Genomic DNA, 18547 nt, shown 5'->3' with positions numbered 1-18547 from the left:
TATGTCACAGTGTTCTGCGACCTCGTTTTTTATCGATTCTAGGAAAAAAAAGGTACCGGAAAAACAGGTACGGAAAAAAAGGTATCCGTGTAGGGAAAAGTCTGTAGGGGATAATATGTGAAATGAGAAGATTAGATTGAAGCGCTTTTTGCTGTTCCGTGCATGTTTTTTTTTTTTTTTCGTGTCGCGCGTTTTCAAAGTTGCCAACTTTTGTTTCCAATTTTTGTTTTTTTGTTTATCCAACTTATGTTTCTTATTTACGCACATTTATTCTTAAAAAGTTAATTAAATAGGAAAATGTTCAATAATATTGTTTATTTATTTTCTAAGATCATGATTCTACCGGGAATCTTGACTCTATTGAAAAAGTGTTATCAGGCTACATGAAACTTTTGGGGGGGGGGAGTAGAATTAATGTGTTTCGCTTATAACGCTTGTAATAGAAATTTTTTTTTAAAATAATCAATGAAGAATAAATGAAATAATTTTTTTTTAAAAAAAAGCGTAAAACAACCAGCCCATAAGTTCGCCCCCTTACCCTTCTCTGTGCCTCAATGATCTAATCTGAATTATTACAGATAAAAAGAATATTCATTGAAACAGCCAGAAGCATTTATGCAACCCAGAAAGTGAGAGGGGAAATATCCCAACAGATTCTCCCTATGGAGGTACCTTTTTTTCCAGGGACCCATTTTTTCGTACCTTTTTTTCCGTCTACCGAGAAAGACAGCTGAGTCAATTCGACCTTGAGTCACCAGAAGGTGAAAAAAAATGACACAAAAATTTGTTACTGAAATAAAAAAAAAAAGGATTTCCTATTCTCATTAACGAGCTGGGGTAAAATAAAAATTAAATTACATAAAAAAAACCAACATTAAACTAAGAGCGATTAAATTAAACAATTAGAAAAAAATCGTCACATATCACTGTGACAGTACCATAACGATATTAGAAACTTACATTGATCAAACGAAGGAGCAGAATCCAACTGAATTAGAAGTGAAACTTAAGCGTGTTGAACAATTATATCAAAAAGTAGACGAATTGAAGTATCAATGATTCTGAGATAACTGAAATAGAAACTGATTTAGAAGGATGGATCTAATGTTGTATTTTAAAAATGTGTTTGATATTGTGTTAGGTTATCTTTTTTTTTCTTCATAATCTGGTTTTCTTCCCCCCTGGCCTCAGGCTCATCATCGCTTATGTTAATTGTTGTGTTTCCTTTTTTATTTACTACTGTCGAGAATTCCCACTATAACTGTCTTCTGCGCATGTTGTTTTGGTGCGCCCACAGTGCTACCAGTTGATGTTAATATCTCGATCTGAGAACAAGCTCCGTTTAGCTCCGTAAATAATTGAACTTTAATTGTTAATCCTTTTTTTGTTTGTGTTTTCTAATTCCGTTATTATTAAAGTGATTGTCTATAAAACATGTTAGAGTCTTTTATGACTGAGCAAATTGATATTTATTACCAAAGTGGCAGTCCGGGGTAAGTAAAACTTACCTTACTTTATAGAAATAGTTTTCTTCAGTTTTTGCTTAAGAATTGATAACTACTACTTTCTCCATTTCAGACTTTTCATCCTATAAACTTTGACTTCAAGAGCCCATCACGGTTTTTGCGGTTTCACACTATTCTTATGCCACTATACTTCACCGCCTAACTCTGTACCTTCCCACCAAAACCACTTTAACGTTAATTTTTTTCTAACCCCTTCCCCTTTAACACTCTTCTAAATTCAATTTAAGTTAACATTATATTCTCATTAACCAGCCAGAACGCGCGCCGGATCCAAGAGATCCCGTCGTCCCAAACCGTAGAAATCCCCCCTTTCCTCCAAAGTGGACCAAGTCCGCAGTAGCTGCATTCAAGGTCAACTTCTTTCCGCCGAATGAAATTTCTACAATCCACTATTCACTATTGTTGTTATTTTTCGATAATAGGGTCTGAAGGATCCGGCGCGCCTGTTCGCGTGACTAGTTTTTGGAGCATACTTCCGTGAGATCATTCGTGTGGAGCGTGTGTTATAAAAAATGTCTCGCTATTTGAGCTACGATGAGGAAATGAAGCGTCTACAAACATTATTGGCGGAAGTTTCAACTGATGAGGAAACAATAAATGAAGATGAAGAATTAATAAGTGAAAGCGAACAAACTGATAATTTTAGTGAGCATCAGTCGTCTTCGGAGGAAGACAGTATAGGCACCGGAGAGAACGACTATTTTGTAGGAAAAGACAAAATTACGAAGTGGAAAAAAACGCCATATCGCCAAAATGTGCGAACCCCGGCCGCCAACATAATAACTAGATTGCCAGGAAATGTTGGAGAAGCCAAAAATCTATCGTCTCCTATTGAATCGTGGACATTTTTGATAAATGAAGAGATGCTAAACAAAGTAGTGGATTTTACGAATATTTACACAGATACGATTGCTGACAATTTTCCAAAGAGAGCGGGATGCAAGAAAAACGACTGTGAATGAAATTAGAGCACTTATCGGACTATTGTATTTTTGTGGAGTGCATAAATCTTCCCATGCAAATGTCCTTGATCTTTGGGCAACGGATGGAACTGGACTTGATATATTTCACAGCACAAATGATTTCTATTTCTATTAAAATGCTTCAGGTTTGATGATGTAAGAGATAGACAGGAAAGAAGAAAACTTGCACCTATCAGAGATTGCTTTGAAACATTTGTTTGTTTCAAGCTGTCAAAAATTCTACGTCGGAGAATATGTAACGATAGACGAAAAACTTGAACCATTTAGAGGAAGATGTTCTTTTAGACAATACATCCCAAATAAACCGGCAAAATACGGGATTAAAATATACGCCCTGGTAGATTCCAGAACATTCTATACTTGGAACTTGGAAATAAATGCCGGGACTCAGCCAAAAGGTCCGTATGAAGTCAGTAATTCTCCCAACGATATCGTTAAGAGAGTGACACAAAAACTCAATAATTCTGGGCGAAATGAAACAACAGATAACTGGTATACAAGTTATACTTTGGCACAGGATTTATTAAAGAAAAAAATCACAGGATTTATTGAAGAAAAAAATCACAATGGTTGGAACTGTAAAAAAAAATAAACGGGAGTTACCGATAGAATTTGTTACTAGAAAACAAAAGTACACTCCTCATTATTTGGATTTCAGAAGAATATGACTTTAGTGTCATATGTTCCTAAGGAGAATAAGTGCGTTAACCTGTTATCAACAATGCATAATGATGGAACAATAGATATTTCAAGTGGTGACGCAAAAAAGCCAGAAATTATTACTTTTAATAATATCACAAAAGGTGCAGTAGATGTGATGTCGTCGATGGAATGTCCGCATCATATTCTACTGCAAGAATAAGCAAGAGATGGCGTATGGTTGTATTTTTTTCAATTTTGAACACAGCAGCAATAAATGCAAATCTTACTGCTGTCAACGAAAAATCCGCCCACAGCATACAAAAATAGAAGAGTCTTCTTGAGGGAAATTGCCATGGCTCTTACCCAACCCAACCATACCCAAAAAGCTGAAAGAAAAACTGCAACATTTTCCTGCAAAATAAGTAGATCCGCCACAAAAGTGCAACACCAAAAAAAGGTGCTATATTTGTTCTTCCTCAAAAGACAGGAAGACCAAAACATGTGCCAAATGCCAGAAGAATGTATGCAATGAACATTCAATTACAGTGTGTGATGTATGTTCTTAAAATGTAAGTTTGTTTATTAAAATATAAATTTCTCATACAAACCTTAGAAACATATTGTCTCACTATTTATCTATTTGATGTTATTATTTAAGAACAAATGCTATCAACTCATTGCCCTAAAACAGTTCAAAAGTAAGAAAGGGCCCATTGGACCCACCGCGCCTGCTGGCGTAATATTGTGAGAGCGCCTTCTGCCAGGTTAAGCCCATTAATTTCCTCAATGTTACACACATTCATTTTCTAAAGAAAGGCAGAATAGCAACAATATTTCAATCACCAAAGAAAATATACAATTTAAAGATCAATTTTTAATTAAACCAAACTTTGGAACTGACGATTGCTGTGGCTTGCAGTCAGGAGAGATAGTAATAGTACGAAATATCTTTTTTTCAAACGAACATTATTATCAAATGTTCAAAGGCCAGTATTTTCAAAACAGAGCAAACTATTATGATAAACACTGCCATTCTTCCCTATTAGACATCTATGTTGTTACCAGCTTGTCGAGTTTAAAGTCTTCGCCAGTAGAAAACATTGTAAAAAAATATGTTTTATTCCCATTGCAAGATAAGCATATCGCTTAACCTTTATTGCACAGCAATAGCTAAATTTATTTTTGTAATATAGCATACAGGGCTCTGCAAAAGTCCCTATTCTCCCTTTTATAAAGTTTAGTCCTTTTTTATTGCTATTTTCAATGTTTAAAAATCCTTATTAGTATTTTTGATAGCAGTAATAAAAAAGCAAAACATTGTTTCATTAAGTTTAAGAATTATTTTTGATTTCTTTTCTTCTATTGTAACTTTTAACTTCAAATTTGTTTTGAATTTAGTTTCAATGTATTAGCTTTTATAAACTTTTTTTTCACAAAAATAGATTTAAAAAAAAGGCAACTTTAATCTTGATTAAAAATACAACAATCTTTCAAATCTAAGGACTTCACTTTGTCTGCTATAAATTATTAAAAATAATTAAGTACCTATAAAATAAGAGTAATAGGCAAAAGCAGGTGATTTTTTTTAAAAAATTTTTGATTTCAGCTTCCTACGTCTCTAAATGTAAAATTAATATTTATAATCCTATTTGCATTTATATAAGAAAAAAATTGAAACTTTAATAGGTCGTATCGTTTATAGATTTTGAGCATAATTGGGAATTTAAGTAGCTTTTGCAAAAAGAAAATATATTTTAGTTATTTGTACAGTTTTTTAATTTATTTAAATTTTCAATTCTTATGTTTCCATATTGTAATTGAATTGTAATTTTATTTATTGTAATTTTCTAAACCTGGGCTGAACCAGGTTGAGAAAAATCTACGAAATAAAAATGAAAAGCCGGACAATGAAAAGCAGGGAAACAGTAACATGGGACTCTATTTGAGAAAGGCAAAGTTAGAAAGAAAATTTAGAATTAAAATTCATAAAGAGGTAACTTAATTAATCTTTTCTTTATCAATTTAAACATTTTTAAGTAAAAAAGAAAAAAACATTTTTTCTATTATTCGCAACTTGTATACCACAATGTTTAAACATCACCGCATATTTTTACGTAACTTTTCATAAAATTTAAATAGCAAGTATATTATTTTGATTATTGGGTCATTCCTTAATATACACAAGTAATAGTATTTTCCTTTAAGTAGGGTAGAAAATTTGTTGCGTTATGGGACATAATTGTTTCTAGAATTTAAAAAATGTTTCATTATATTAAAAATTCTTTGTTTTTTTAAACTTTTTTTTATCATTAAAGAAAGTAATAAGGAAAAAGGATAAAAAAAAGTATTCTGATTTCTCAATTATTAATCTTTTTAATATATATTAGAAGTACCTTTATTAAAAACGATTGTCAAACTCTTTCATATTTTCAAATTTAGAAAAATGTGTAAGGATTTCAAAATTTAGCTGTGATTATGTCAACATGTTTTTATATATTTTTTTATTTACTTTTTAGCTGCAAATAGATAGTAAGCCTCCTCGGACGTTCATCTTATTCCCCGTATTTAGTTTTTAGAAATCTAAAGCATTTTCCTTTGTATTTATGAGTAAAACAAAAATTGTAAAAATGGAAATTTGGAGGGAAAAAAATTATAAAATTTTTTAGCTGATAGCTATAGCTAAATACTAGTTAATTATTATTAATGTCTAATGTTTGTTTAATTACGTATTGATTTTAAATTTAGCATAATTGATCTTTTTAATAAGTGTAAATATATAAACTAAATATGTTCATTTCTGATATAGTTCAACTATTTAATACATAAAATACATTGTACATTTTCAGAACACTGAGTCACTTCATTATTAAATTTCAAGATGACGTGCAACTCGTACCAGAAGATTGGCTTGGTGAAGATAGGCGTACTTGCAAGTTTCCTAATTATGATCCTATGAAATATCAGAAAGCGGTAAGGATTAAAGAAGGTGCCAGTCTCTCTTGGCCAGAGTATCCTGTTGTCAGGGTTATGAGAAAAGCTGGTGAGTTCAGTTATTGCTTTAAATATATAAAATATCAGACATAACAATCTTGTTCTTTTGAAAAGCTAAACAAATTTCAGAGAGAATTTTGTAATCGTGATTTTTTATATTACAGAAACAGAATATTAGTTTTAGTAGAAACTTTTATAAGTTAATTTCTGAATTCTAGTTAAATCATGTATTACTGTAAACTTTATTCAGATTAAATGCTTCACATTTAAATTCAAGGTCTATTAAAAAATAACATTTTTGTTTTTTTCTCCCTTCCCTATATTACTTTTTTCAAATTTGAATTATAAAATAAAAATTCTTTTTAGATACTTATGAAAAAGGTCACCGGTTATTAGTTAGAGCAGAATATCGGTCATATATTGAGAATAGTATTGATGCAGAAAACAGGTCTAAAAGAAAAAGGCAAGAATATGACGAGGAAGAAATCTGCTACATTAGTAGGCATGCTCTACCAAAGCAGCCTTTGAAAGAACAATCAATAAATAGTGTTGAAAAGTTGAGTGTCGAAAAGTTCAGTCACGATGTAGATGTTCAACAAAAAAGGTGAAGAATTCCAATAATATAAATATTCTTGCTGTGTTTGCATTACGTATTATAGGAAAAGGTTTCCCTGCAGGGAAAAAACTGTTCGCATTGCTGGATATTCCTTCCCTTTCTAAAGGAAGTTATAGGTCAGCTGAAAATAAAATTCATCAAGCTGCAAATAAAGCAATGGAAAACAGCGTGAGCAATGCTGCTGAGGAGATAAAATATTTGAAAGGTGCGAAAAAAGGTTCAGTGAATTGTGGAGTGTCAATTGATGGCACATGGCAAAAGCGGGGTTATTCGTCTTTGAATGGTTGTGTCAGCTGCATCTCTACTGATAGTGGTAAAGTATTGGACATAGAAATTGTGACATTAAGTTACAATCTGATTTAATATTTCCTGTTTTTAAAATCCAAATCCTTAATCTTTAGTTTAATTTATTATCTTCTGATACAAATATTTCCTGATCCAATTCCTCTCGCCCCTTAAGCTTTTTGCAATTGAGACACTCTCACCCGTAAACTCCTTTCGCTGCCAAACCTTTTTTTCTCTTGGAATGACACCAGCTTGCCGGCATCTTTCATCTACACGAGGAACTTAAAAAGTATGCGTGAACTTAACTCTTCAATTTCAATCAGAAAGTGAGAAGAATAACACTTTAAAAAGATATATAGATATAACATCTCAAATTGCAATATTTAGATATTTCACTAACTTTCAGTAATTTAGTTACTCAACTCCTACTTTCTAGCATTTTAGTATAAATATCGGAGCGCAAGGACGCTCGAGGTATTCGAAAAAGATTTTTTATGTAGCTTTCCGCTTAACGGAGTTTCTTTTTTTTTTCTTTCTCCCTCTTCCTGAGGTCGGAGCATGGCGTTACCATTGCTGATTGTCGTGGCTGCCTTCATTTTAAGTGTGCAAACTTTGCACTTTTTCTTCAAAAAACCATCTACCATTCTCAGCATGTTTTTGTGAACGATCGCCGAGTTATGATTTCCTAGAGATGAGATTGGCTGCAGCTTCCCTTTGTGTCAAATTATAAAATTCATCGGCAGTTTTGTTAGGCTTCATGCCAGTCACGGTGTTAGTCGGCTCACAGTTCTGTCTGAGATGTTTATCATCCCAACTCCTACTTTAAATAGTCCTTCTGAATGGAATCACTTTTTAAAAGGGATCCTTCACAATGTTTTTCCAAGATATCTTTTCGTTTTTGATAAAGAAAAAGGGACACGGTAATGCCAATTATTGATCGCCCACCTGCAGAAGTATACCGCTTCTCCTTTCAAGATGATGTGTGAACAATAGCGAACTTATCTACAAATAAAAGCATTGGTTCCATTAAGATGTTATGATTTTGTGACTGTTTCTCAACTTTTTTGTGAGCAATCTAAGGATTGTTTTTCTTACAGATTTTATCCAAGCAAAAGGTGTGTCTTAACGGATACAGTATTATTGCGGTTATACAACGTCTCTTATTATGTACTTCCACTATATAAATCATGTGCTATGTGTGCAATTAAATCTTCGTTAGGCGATTCCTTACAATTCATTTTTTTGTTCTTGCTAAAAATTTAAATTCATTTTTAGTATTCTTTAAAAAATACCCAACAAAAACGGTAAAGAAATTTTGTCTCAATTCTGCAGAATATATAACAAAAAATCAGGTACATCTGCCACTAAGCAACATATATGTCGTAATCACACTGATTCGGCTTCAACTATGGAAACTGTTGGCGTTTATCGCATTTTCGAGCGATCAGAAACCCTGCGAAATCTCTGTTATACAGAGTACTAGGGTGACGGAGACTCGAAAGCTTATGTGCAAGTTTAAACGAGCACAGGCGTTTATAGTTTACATTGTAGAAGATGGATGACATCGAAAGGACATTGTAAGTAATTCTTTTATAGTTGTTTATTTTAACACATTCTACCATGGAATTAGAAAGCACAGAATGTTTAATATTCTAAGCCTAAACGAAGGTCTTTACTAATCCCTATCTTAGTGCAAATGTGATGTAAACAAACTGATGCTTTTGTTCGTTTACTTCTGTATGATAATACATTATAACTCTTTTCTTTGTCATGATTTAAAGAGGAGTTTCTAAGCGGAAGGTGAGGCATAAGTGTTGTGTTTGCCGAGTCACAACACTCACTCATCCAGACAGGAGATACTTCAGATTCACCAGGGATCCTGTGCGGTAAGATAACAGTTTGTTTATACTCGTTTGCAATGTAATTGTGTTTGTAAGCTTAATTTTTATTTAGCCTTAAGCTTATATTATTTTTTTTTTATTTAATGTTTGAAGAAAACTGGTCAGAAATTTCTTTTTCATATTTCTCTAATTTTTAATACAAAAATTTTATGAATTTCAATCTAAATGTCAAAATACGAATTCATATTTTTATAATTTTGTTTGTTAATGTTGTTAAATTGTAAATAACATAATTAATAATAAATGTTGTTAAATTATTAAAAAACAACACTGTGATACAAAGGGTCAATTTAAATATTTTAGAGGAAAAAAAAAGTTTATCCTATATTTGAAATATTTTCTTACAATCAAAAGTATCCATATGAATGTTCTTCATACTTGAATTTGTACTATGGTCAATGGTTTAAAACTGATCTATATTATTTTTCTGAAGCTATTCTAAATGTAATTTTAGTTTGTTACTTGTAACCAAACTTTTCTGTTCATTAAATTATTTTGTCACTTGACTTTAGAGTGTATATTAATATTACTAAATCGTGAATTATTTCTGAATTTAATGTGAATTTTTTTTTTTTTTTTACTACATTAGTGTCAGAATCAGAGATCTTAGCTAATACATGTGTTTATTTAAAAAATATGTATAAATTAAGAATCAGTTTTCATGGAACAGTTTTAAAAAAAAATTATGATATTTTCCATCAGCTTCGTAAATCTGTTAACAAACTCCCCCAAATGTACCTTCTTTTGCAATAGAATAAACATTATTGACCTATTGGTTGCAAGTTGGGCACTTATTTATATGTGCCATTTGGTTGACATACAATTAGTTTGAGGAGGCTAAGAAATAGTTTGCTTTCCCCTATTTTTGATCAATTGTGCTTTTTGTTATAAATGTTTGGTACATATTTATTGTACTTGTGTACATATAAATAATTTAAACTGTTTTAAGTATTCATTTTTTCGTTGTTTTCAATAGTTGTAGAGAGTGGACAAGCTTATTAAGGAAGGTGGACCTGGCATCACATTCGCCTTTATGCCAGCTTCCGAGCTTTCTCCAGTCACTTTGGAGCAAAGGCTTACTCCACTTGGATAAAAATGCGGTGCCCGATCAGCCTCCAGTTTCCCCACAGATTTCTGGAATGGCTTCATCACTGATGGAGAAATTGGACTCTTCTCGGATTGAAGCAACTGATTTGGTGGTACTCCAAGATGATTCCAACGTAACGCCAAGAAGAGGAGTGCAGAGACTTAGGCTACTAACGCCTAAGTCTAAGAAAATAAAGTCACTGGCAACAAAACTGTATTTCCTCAATAGGAAGTATGCTCAAACGAAAGTTGAGCGTGTGAAAAATTTAAAACAAGTTATAAGCTCGATTGAACCTCAGGTGAGTCCAGTTATTTTTAGTTTTATTAGATCGCAATTAATTTCAAGTTCAGTATCTAAGTATGGACATAGGTGGTCTCTAAGCGATAAAAAATCTCTGCTTACAGTTATACCTATCTAGTCCTAAAGCATATAACACCCTGAAACGATTTTTGAGTTTGCCTAGTAAACCTACTCTTATAAAAATTGTTTCTGGCATAAATATGGAACCAGGTTTCTCAACTGCTGTACTCAATTTAATTAAACTTATAGCCAGTAAGATAAAGCCACATGACAAATACTGTATTATATCTTTTGATGAAATGTCATTAAATGTGGCTTGGTTTACAATAAAAAGAAAGATAAAATTGTGGGATTTGAAGATTACGGATCCCAAATTCAATCTTCCTCTTCCAAGCTTGCAACACACGCTCTATCTTTTATGGTGCGTGGGCTTTGCAAAAAATGGAAACAGATTGTTGGTTTCTTTTTCTCATCACAAACAGCACCGGCTGCCACACCGAAGATTTTACTGACTAATCTGTTACGTGAACTCATTTAGTGTGGCATGACCACAATTGCTGTTGTATGTGACCAGGGAGCCAACAATCTTAAACTGTATGCCGAAGAATGGGGTGTGACAGTTGACTGTCCTTATTTCACTGTAGATAATGTTAATGTATATACTTTTTTTTGATGTGCTTCACTTATTGAAAAGTTTACGGAACAACTTTAAAAAGTATCATGTTCATTTAAATGGTTTCAAATCTGCAGTTTCGTCTCATGTGGCCTCTCTGTATGAATTTGATTCCAAACCAAACAGGATCATAGGAGTGTTCCCAAATTAACGCAAAAGCACATTGAGGTTGATGGACTTAGTGCTATGAATGTGAATCTCGCTGCACAGATTTTAAGTCAATCAGTTGCAGCGGGTATTTGCATTCTTAGTACTTTTGGCTATCTACCTCCTAGTGCTACGCATACAGCTGACTTCTGTTCAACTGTCAATAAATTATTTGACAGCTTAAACAGTCGCACATTAATTGATAAAACTAATAGTCTGAAATCAGCTGTTACAAAAACTTCATCCCATATAAATAGATGGGCTGAATTCTTAGACTTAAAATTAAAATTTAGGTCAAATAGGATTACATTTCCATATTTATTTCCTATTGTTAAATTTCATAAAAATCCGATTAAATTTAGATTTATAGCGTGTGGTACTAATAGTTATAATTCTGATATTAGTAAAAGGTTTTTTAGTTTTCTAAAAATTATTTTGCTTAAAATTAAGAAAGAGAAAAATATTGTTATAAATAGTAATGTTGAAGTTTTGGATTATATTAATAATAATGATATGTCTAGCATTAATACTTTCGATTTCGAAAAGTTGTATACAAGTATACCACATGGAAAGATTATTGAGATTTGTGAAGGCATTTATGATAGGTAGTTCTTTAATGAGAAAATTTATAAGTTTAATCTCTTTGAGAATGTTCTTTTTAATGGTTTCGATTTTTATACACAAATTATTGGAATTCCACAAGGTAATTCCTTTTCTGGGGCTCTTGTCAATATTTTTTTGCATTTTTTGAAGCAAAATTTCTTGAGCACAATGAATTTAAAGCTTTTAGATATATTGATGAATTGATTTTGTTTAATTGTGATAATTATAATTTTATTTACAGAGATGCCAACTCGTATATATTTTAAAGTGGTAGTTTATCAATTGTGATTCTTGGTTTAATAAATTCAATTTAGTGGATTTTTATTCACCGTTATTTCTAAATAATTCGTAAGCTTATATAATTCACCACTTAGTAAGAATATGTCATGCGATACCTTTTAAAAAGCAAGCAAAAATACTCAAAATATTTGCAAAACTTACTTTGTAGTTATTTACCGTTTTTATAATTATTTTGGCGTGTACGGAGCAGTTGGCATCTCTGTATTTATCCTGGAAATTTGGTCTTGAAAAAAACTAATGAGAATTGTTTTGATGTTGAATATTTAGATTTTAAAATTGATATTGTTAACAGTTTTATTAAAATTGTTGTCTTTGATGAAAGAGAAGCTTTTAAATTTAAAGTTATTTTTTTTTCTGCCACTTTAATACTAATTTGTGTAATAAAATATTAAAAAATTTAGTTTTTTCACTATTAGTTAGGATCAAAAATATTTGCAATAATGTTGAAAGTTTTCGGGAAGCTGTGAATAATTTTTAAAATAATTTGAGTAATAATGATTTTCCTTTTAATTTTTGTAAATTTTTTAATTAAGAAAATGATTGAAAAATTTTAGGTTTATATATATATATATATATATTTCTTTTAACAGGGCGCAATTTAAGTCTTAACTGAGCAGCCCCAGTTAAGCATTCTATTAATTTGTTACGTATTTCTTTCTCTTGATTTCTTTCATTTTATTCTCCACCTGCGCATTGTAACAGAGGGCGTTGTTTTCTTTAGTTTTTAGTGTTTTCTTTTCATTCGGCTTGCTTGTGAAATCGATGTTTGACCTGTGACTAAGTGAGTTTTTATTTTTCTAATGATTTTCTGAAACTTACTCATACCTAAACAATATGCTGACAGAATTAATTGCTTGGTATTATTTTATTTTTAAACTGTATATTTGTCAGCATTCGCCGAATAAAAATTTGGTTTTCTTCAATTACTTTGCACTTTCTATCAGGATTCGCCAAGTGGGAAAAAACCTGCCCAGGGTTTTATTGGGTGAGACCACCTTGAAAAAATCTACTTGGGACGCTAAGTGGGTTTCATTTTTAAAAAAAAAATATTAAAAATTATTGATTCACATTTAATTTTATGTAATTTATTGTGTAGCATTAGTTTGTCAAATAGATTTGCATCAATTTTTCAAATGCAGTTGCATGCTCTATATGATTAACAAACAGGTTTTGAACAAATCATGAAGGAAGTTTAAAATATTTTTTACCCGTTAAAGCACTTAATATTTTTTTATTAAAAAAAAACCTGTTAACACATGTTTAACTTTAAATATTGTAATATGTAGGTACTTTTTATATCTGCTTTTTTCCTAATTTAATAGATTAATTTATTTTTTGAAATTAAGGATATATAAAGCTAAAATTATTTATCTGAAAATGATACATTTATTTCAGTTTCTACTGATTATAAAGAACTTACTCATACCGGTATCCGACTACCTATTTCAGGCCAATTTCGACCATAATATCACTTTTTATTTTTGCTAACATTATTAAAGAATGCACTTTTCTGATTCCAAAACTGTTTTAGTTTTGATTCTGCGTCAAATAGAACCGGAAGTGTTGATTTCAAACAGGAAGTTGACATTTTTCGCTTTTGAATTTCAGGTAAAAACCATTATTTATATATTAATTTCGGTGAAAAAGATATTTTTTACATTAAAAAATAAATTGATAATAATAATTTTTTCTTCTTTTAATGTTTTTAGATCCTAAATTTGGCATCACTTGTTTTATCCTTGTTTATTTACTTGTGATAGCGCGCTCATTTGATCTTCTTTTATTTTCGTTATTAAATCGATTTATATCGTTGTTAAAGTTAAATTCAAAATTGACAGGTAATAGAATTATGGACATGGATATATTACAAACTGTATTTGCTGAACTTTGCTGCCCTATTTGTTTTTCAAATAGTTTAATACCAGAGGAAACTAGGTTTGGGCTTTGCTCACACTTTTCCCTAAAGTGTAATCACTGTGACTATGTGAAAGGGTTTGCCTCATCAAAGAAAAATAACAAAATATCTGAAATAAATTCTAGATTTGTTTATGGTATGAGACAGATTGGTAAAGGGCACGAAGCATCCAAAAAACTCTGTGCAACTCTAAATATTCCACCTCCTTTGAGCAAAAAAGCCTTTATTGTTCACCAAAGTAAATTATTGGAAGCTGTATCTTGTGTCGCAGTAGAATCAATGAAAAAAGCTGCAAATGAGGTGATTGATGCCAATTTTTCTTCGACTGATAAAGTCGAATGTGGTGTCTCTGTTGATGGGACCTGGCAGAAGCGTGGGTACTCTTCGCTAAATGGATGTGTGGCTGCGCTTTCCATTGACACTGGTAAAGTTTTGGATATTGAAGTACTTTCCTCCTACTGCAAAATATGCAGAACTATTGAGCAAAACCAAAACAGTGTTGTTCAGCTCTCTATGAAAGCTGACCATATATGTAAGCAGAACTACTCTGGTACTTCTTCCTACATGGAAGTTGTTGGCGCAACAAAGATTTTTGAACGATCAATTCAAAAAAAAAAATCGCCTTAAGTATACAAAATATTATGGAGACGGCGACTCCAAAGGTTACCAGAAAGTAAAAGACACTTATGGCAAAAATAGCGTTTCTAAATTGGAGTGCATTGGGCACATCCAGAAAAGGGTCGGCTCTCACTCGCGAAAGCTGAAGTTCCCGGTTTATTAGGAAAAGAAAAACTGACGGATGTGCTTATTGATAGATTGCAAAACTACTACGGAATTGCTATCCGTAGCAATGTTGGAGATATAGACAACATGCAAAAGAACACCATAGCTGCTTTGCTTCATTGCGCGCCTAATGAAAAAAATCCTATGCATGGGTAATGCCTAACGTGACCAGACGTCCCGTTTCGAACGGGACTGTCCCTTTTTACAATTACGAGTCCCGGTGTCCCCGAAATGGACAGTGGGACGCAAAATTGTCCCGTTTTCAGAAATCGCGCGAAAATTTGAGTAGCAGACGGCCAGCCACTGCCCTGCCGGCAGCCGCGATGTGACGCCCGCACCAACCGGACGCGAGCTATCGTTGTGCGAAAGCGAGACCGCGTCCCCGTTGACGCAACGATAGTCGAGAGTGGCCAAGACGTTCTAGTGACCTCTATGTACCAACTGAATTCTCAATTTTAATGTAACGCCATCTATCTTGTTAGAGTATGTTGAAACAACTACAACTTACACTCTTATATATTCTGCTGTTCCTTGTTCAATAAGTTTCGGTTTGTATTTTAGAGAGTCGTTTTTGTTGTTCTTCTTTAACGTCGCTACAACGTCATATCGCTCGTGTTTTGTTGACTTATAGACTATTGTTTGACAAACTTTTCATTTGCCCACTTCTCGCTATTTGTTTTGTTTTTGTTTGATGCTCGTGTGGTAAATAATTTAAATTTCTTTTGCTTTGGAATCACAAGTTAAAATGCCGAAACGCAAGTGTTCGTTCAATGTTAGGTTACAAGAAAAATATCCGTTTATCAAGCAAATAAATACTCCATCGGATGTCAGATGTGAAAAGTGCCGTACAGAATTTAGTGTTTCCCACAGTGGTGGCGGTGATATTGAACAGCATTTAAAGTCTGACAAACATAAAAATGCCGATCGCGCCGCCGCTTCGAGTTCTTCGATGTTAAACTTTTTCAAGAAATCGGACGCGCCAACTTTGAAGGACTTGGATATCGCCGCGGCAGAAGGCGTCTGGACTTATCACACGATACAAGAAAACCACAGTTTTCGTTCTAATGATTGTGCATCGAAATTGATTCAATCATGTTTTGATTCCAAATTTACATGCGCACGTACGAAATCAGAAGCTATTGTAGTAAATGTTTTGACGCCTACAGCAATGAAAGAATTAAAAGATGACCTTGATAAGTGCAATTGTATTACAATACTAAACGACGCGTCAAACCACGGTAACAAGAAATTATACCCCATTGTAGTTCGCTTTTTTCAACCTTACGTAGGTGTGCAAATAAAAATTTTAGATTTCCAAGAACAACCTGGTGAAACTTCTGACATCATTGTCAATTATTTAAAGCAAGTGTTGAAAGATAATAATTTGACAGCAAAAGTCGTAGCATTTTGTGGGGACAATGCCAACGTCAATTTCGGAGGTGCACTTAGGCGAGGAACTAACAATGTGTTAACGAAATTACAATCATCTCTGAAAAAAGAATTAATAGGTATTGGATGTGGAGCCCATGTAATTCACAATGCAATAAAATCTGCTGCAGATGGGCTACCCGTAGATTACGAAAGTGTTATTGTGAAGATATATTCATTTTTTTATATTTATACGATTCGAGTTGAAGCTCTAAAGGAGTTTTGTGCCGAAACTGAAACGGAATATCAACAAATGCTCGGCTATAGCAAAACCAGGTGGCTTGCTCTTATGCCTGCTTTGGAGAGGGTTTTAAAAATGTATCAGCCGTTAAAAAGCTACTTTTTGAGTATTGAAAAATGTCCCCTGTTACTAAAAAACTTTTTTGAAGATCCCACATCCGAATTGTGGTTTTATTTTTTACACGCTCAGTCAGCAAATTTTTATCAAGCTGTCTTAAAACTTGAAGGTCAGACTGTATCGGCAATTGAAGCTGCAAAAGAAATCAATCAATTAAAAGACAATTTAACTCAGAAACAGACCAATCAGTTTCTTCCATTTATGGTCCGTCAATTAATGTTAAAATTGAAAGATAGTGGTACTGATATCAATGAAGAATTTGTGAAAAGGACGGCTACAGAATTTTATAAAACAAGCCGTGAATATCTGGAGCAGTGGACTTGCTTTCTTACCAAAAAAATGGAGATATTTTATTGGGCAGATTTAAAAAAGGTCCCCACATGGGAAGACATTCAAAAATCTCTGGATGTATTAATTGAAAAGCAATATATTGATTTTAATAAAGATACTGAAGTTTTTGACGAATTTTCATTAATTTCTAATTACATTACATCGCAAAAAATTACGGAATGGAATAATTTAAATGTTGCCACGGAAACCCGTTGGGTGGAAGTATTCAAACACTTTCGCTCCAACAATCTTCGGCATGAGAACTTTTCTATTATAATTGAATATATTTTATGTTTGCCTGCTACAAATGCTCCAGTAGAAAGAGTATTTTCTATTATGAACAAATTGTGGACATCTGAGAAAACCCAGTTACAAATTTCAGTTCTAAAGGCGATGTTGATAATTAAGGTGAATATAAAAAAAACGTGCCAAGAGTTTCATTCTTACTTGAAATTGTCACCAGCTATATTAAAACAAATTTGTTCTTCTGATAAATATAAATATAACTAAACATTTTGGGTACCTATATTTTGTGATTTGTAACTTTTAAGTCAACTAACTTTTTCTGAATAAATAACTTTAAAAAAGTGTTTTTTTTTTTTCATTGACTACCTATGATTTGACCTAAATAAACCAATGTCCCGTTTTGAGTAAAAAAATAAATGGTCAGGTTAGTAATGCCCACTTGGTGCTGATAGCTGGTGTGCATATCAGCGAGCCATACATAATGGTATACAATGATAGGCATGCTGGTTTATCCCAGATCATATTAAATAATATAAAATCTACCTACCTGCCTCTTTGTTCTAGAGAAATGCTTTTAAAATGCTTACAAGGTAAAACGCAAAATGCCAACGAGTCCTACAATGGCGTTGTCTGGAAAATGATACCTAAAGACGTGTCTCTTAAAACTCTTTGAATTGGTGCGCTTGAAGCTGTTATAGAATTTAATGATGGTTTCATGGGATGTGTACCAGTCTTGAGGAAATTGGGTGTGGAAGAAGTTGGACATTATACCAAAAAAGCTTACGCAATGTTGGACAAAACTAGAGTTAGCGACTCTATTCGTAAATCCTGCTCTGATGCCAAAAAGCGCAGAAAGGTTATAAAAGCATCTCGCAAAAAGAAAACTTCACGTCTGGAAAGCAAAGAAGGTGTTAGTTATAAACCTGGTGGATTCTAAATGCCTAATTTTTTGTAAAACAAACTTAGTTTTGTTTTACTTTCTTTTTAAGAAGTGGGTTTTTATAATTTTTCCTCGAATAAGCTGAAAATATAAACTACATTTTTATAAAAATTATAAATATATATATTTTTTTAAATTAATGTTCTAGTTCATATATCTTATTTTCAATATAAATATGATTTGTTTTCCCCAAGAATATTTCAATTTTCTTCGTAAACATGTTTTGTTGTTCAATGTTATTCAAATGTCAGAAATTGTTTAAATTATTTTTAGCTGATATAAAAAGATATTGTATTTCATGTATTTATATGTGCCTAAAAACATTGTTTAATTAAAAACTGTTTTTTAACTTTAGAGAAATAATTTTTTAAAAAATCAAAATTTTATAAATAGTAGCTTTTTTGCTCAAATTTTTCTCCAAAATCTTAAAAAATTTATAATCTGCACCCTACATTGAGCATTTTTATAGTTTATAAAGTAAATTAATATGAAT

The 18547-nt window shown here is 32.2% G+C and overlaps 1 protein-coding gene across 1 annotated transcript; it reads left to right on the top strand.

Annotated features, from left to right (window-relative positions):
- Positions 1 to 3606: 3606 nt before the first annotated feature.
- Positions 3607 to 7139, top strand: LOC107452711 (uncharacterized). The gene is made up of 3 exons (XM_043049190.3): positions 3607 to 3720; positions 5998 to 6191; positions 6509 to 7139. The coding sequence occupies exons 1-3, from the start codon at positions 3671 to 3673 to the stop codon at positions 6748 to 6750; spliced, it is 486 nt and encodes a 161-aa protein (XP_042905124.2). The 5' UTR covers positions 3607 to 3670; the 3' UTR covers positions 6751 to 7139.
- The last annotated feature ends 11408 nt before the right edge of the window (positions 7140 to 18547 follow it).

Source organism: Parasteatoda tepidariorum, chromosome 6 (genome assembly GCF_982258835.1).
Source record: "Parasteatoda tepidariorum strain Cologne lab strain chromosome 6, Ptep-v5.0, whole genome shotgun sequence".
Lineage (NCBI taxonomy): Eukaryota > Metazoa > Arthropoda > Arachnida > Araneae > Theridiidae > Parasteatoda > Parasteatoda tepidariorum.
This window is presented reverse-complemented; position numbering and strand designations above follow the sequence as displayed.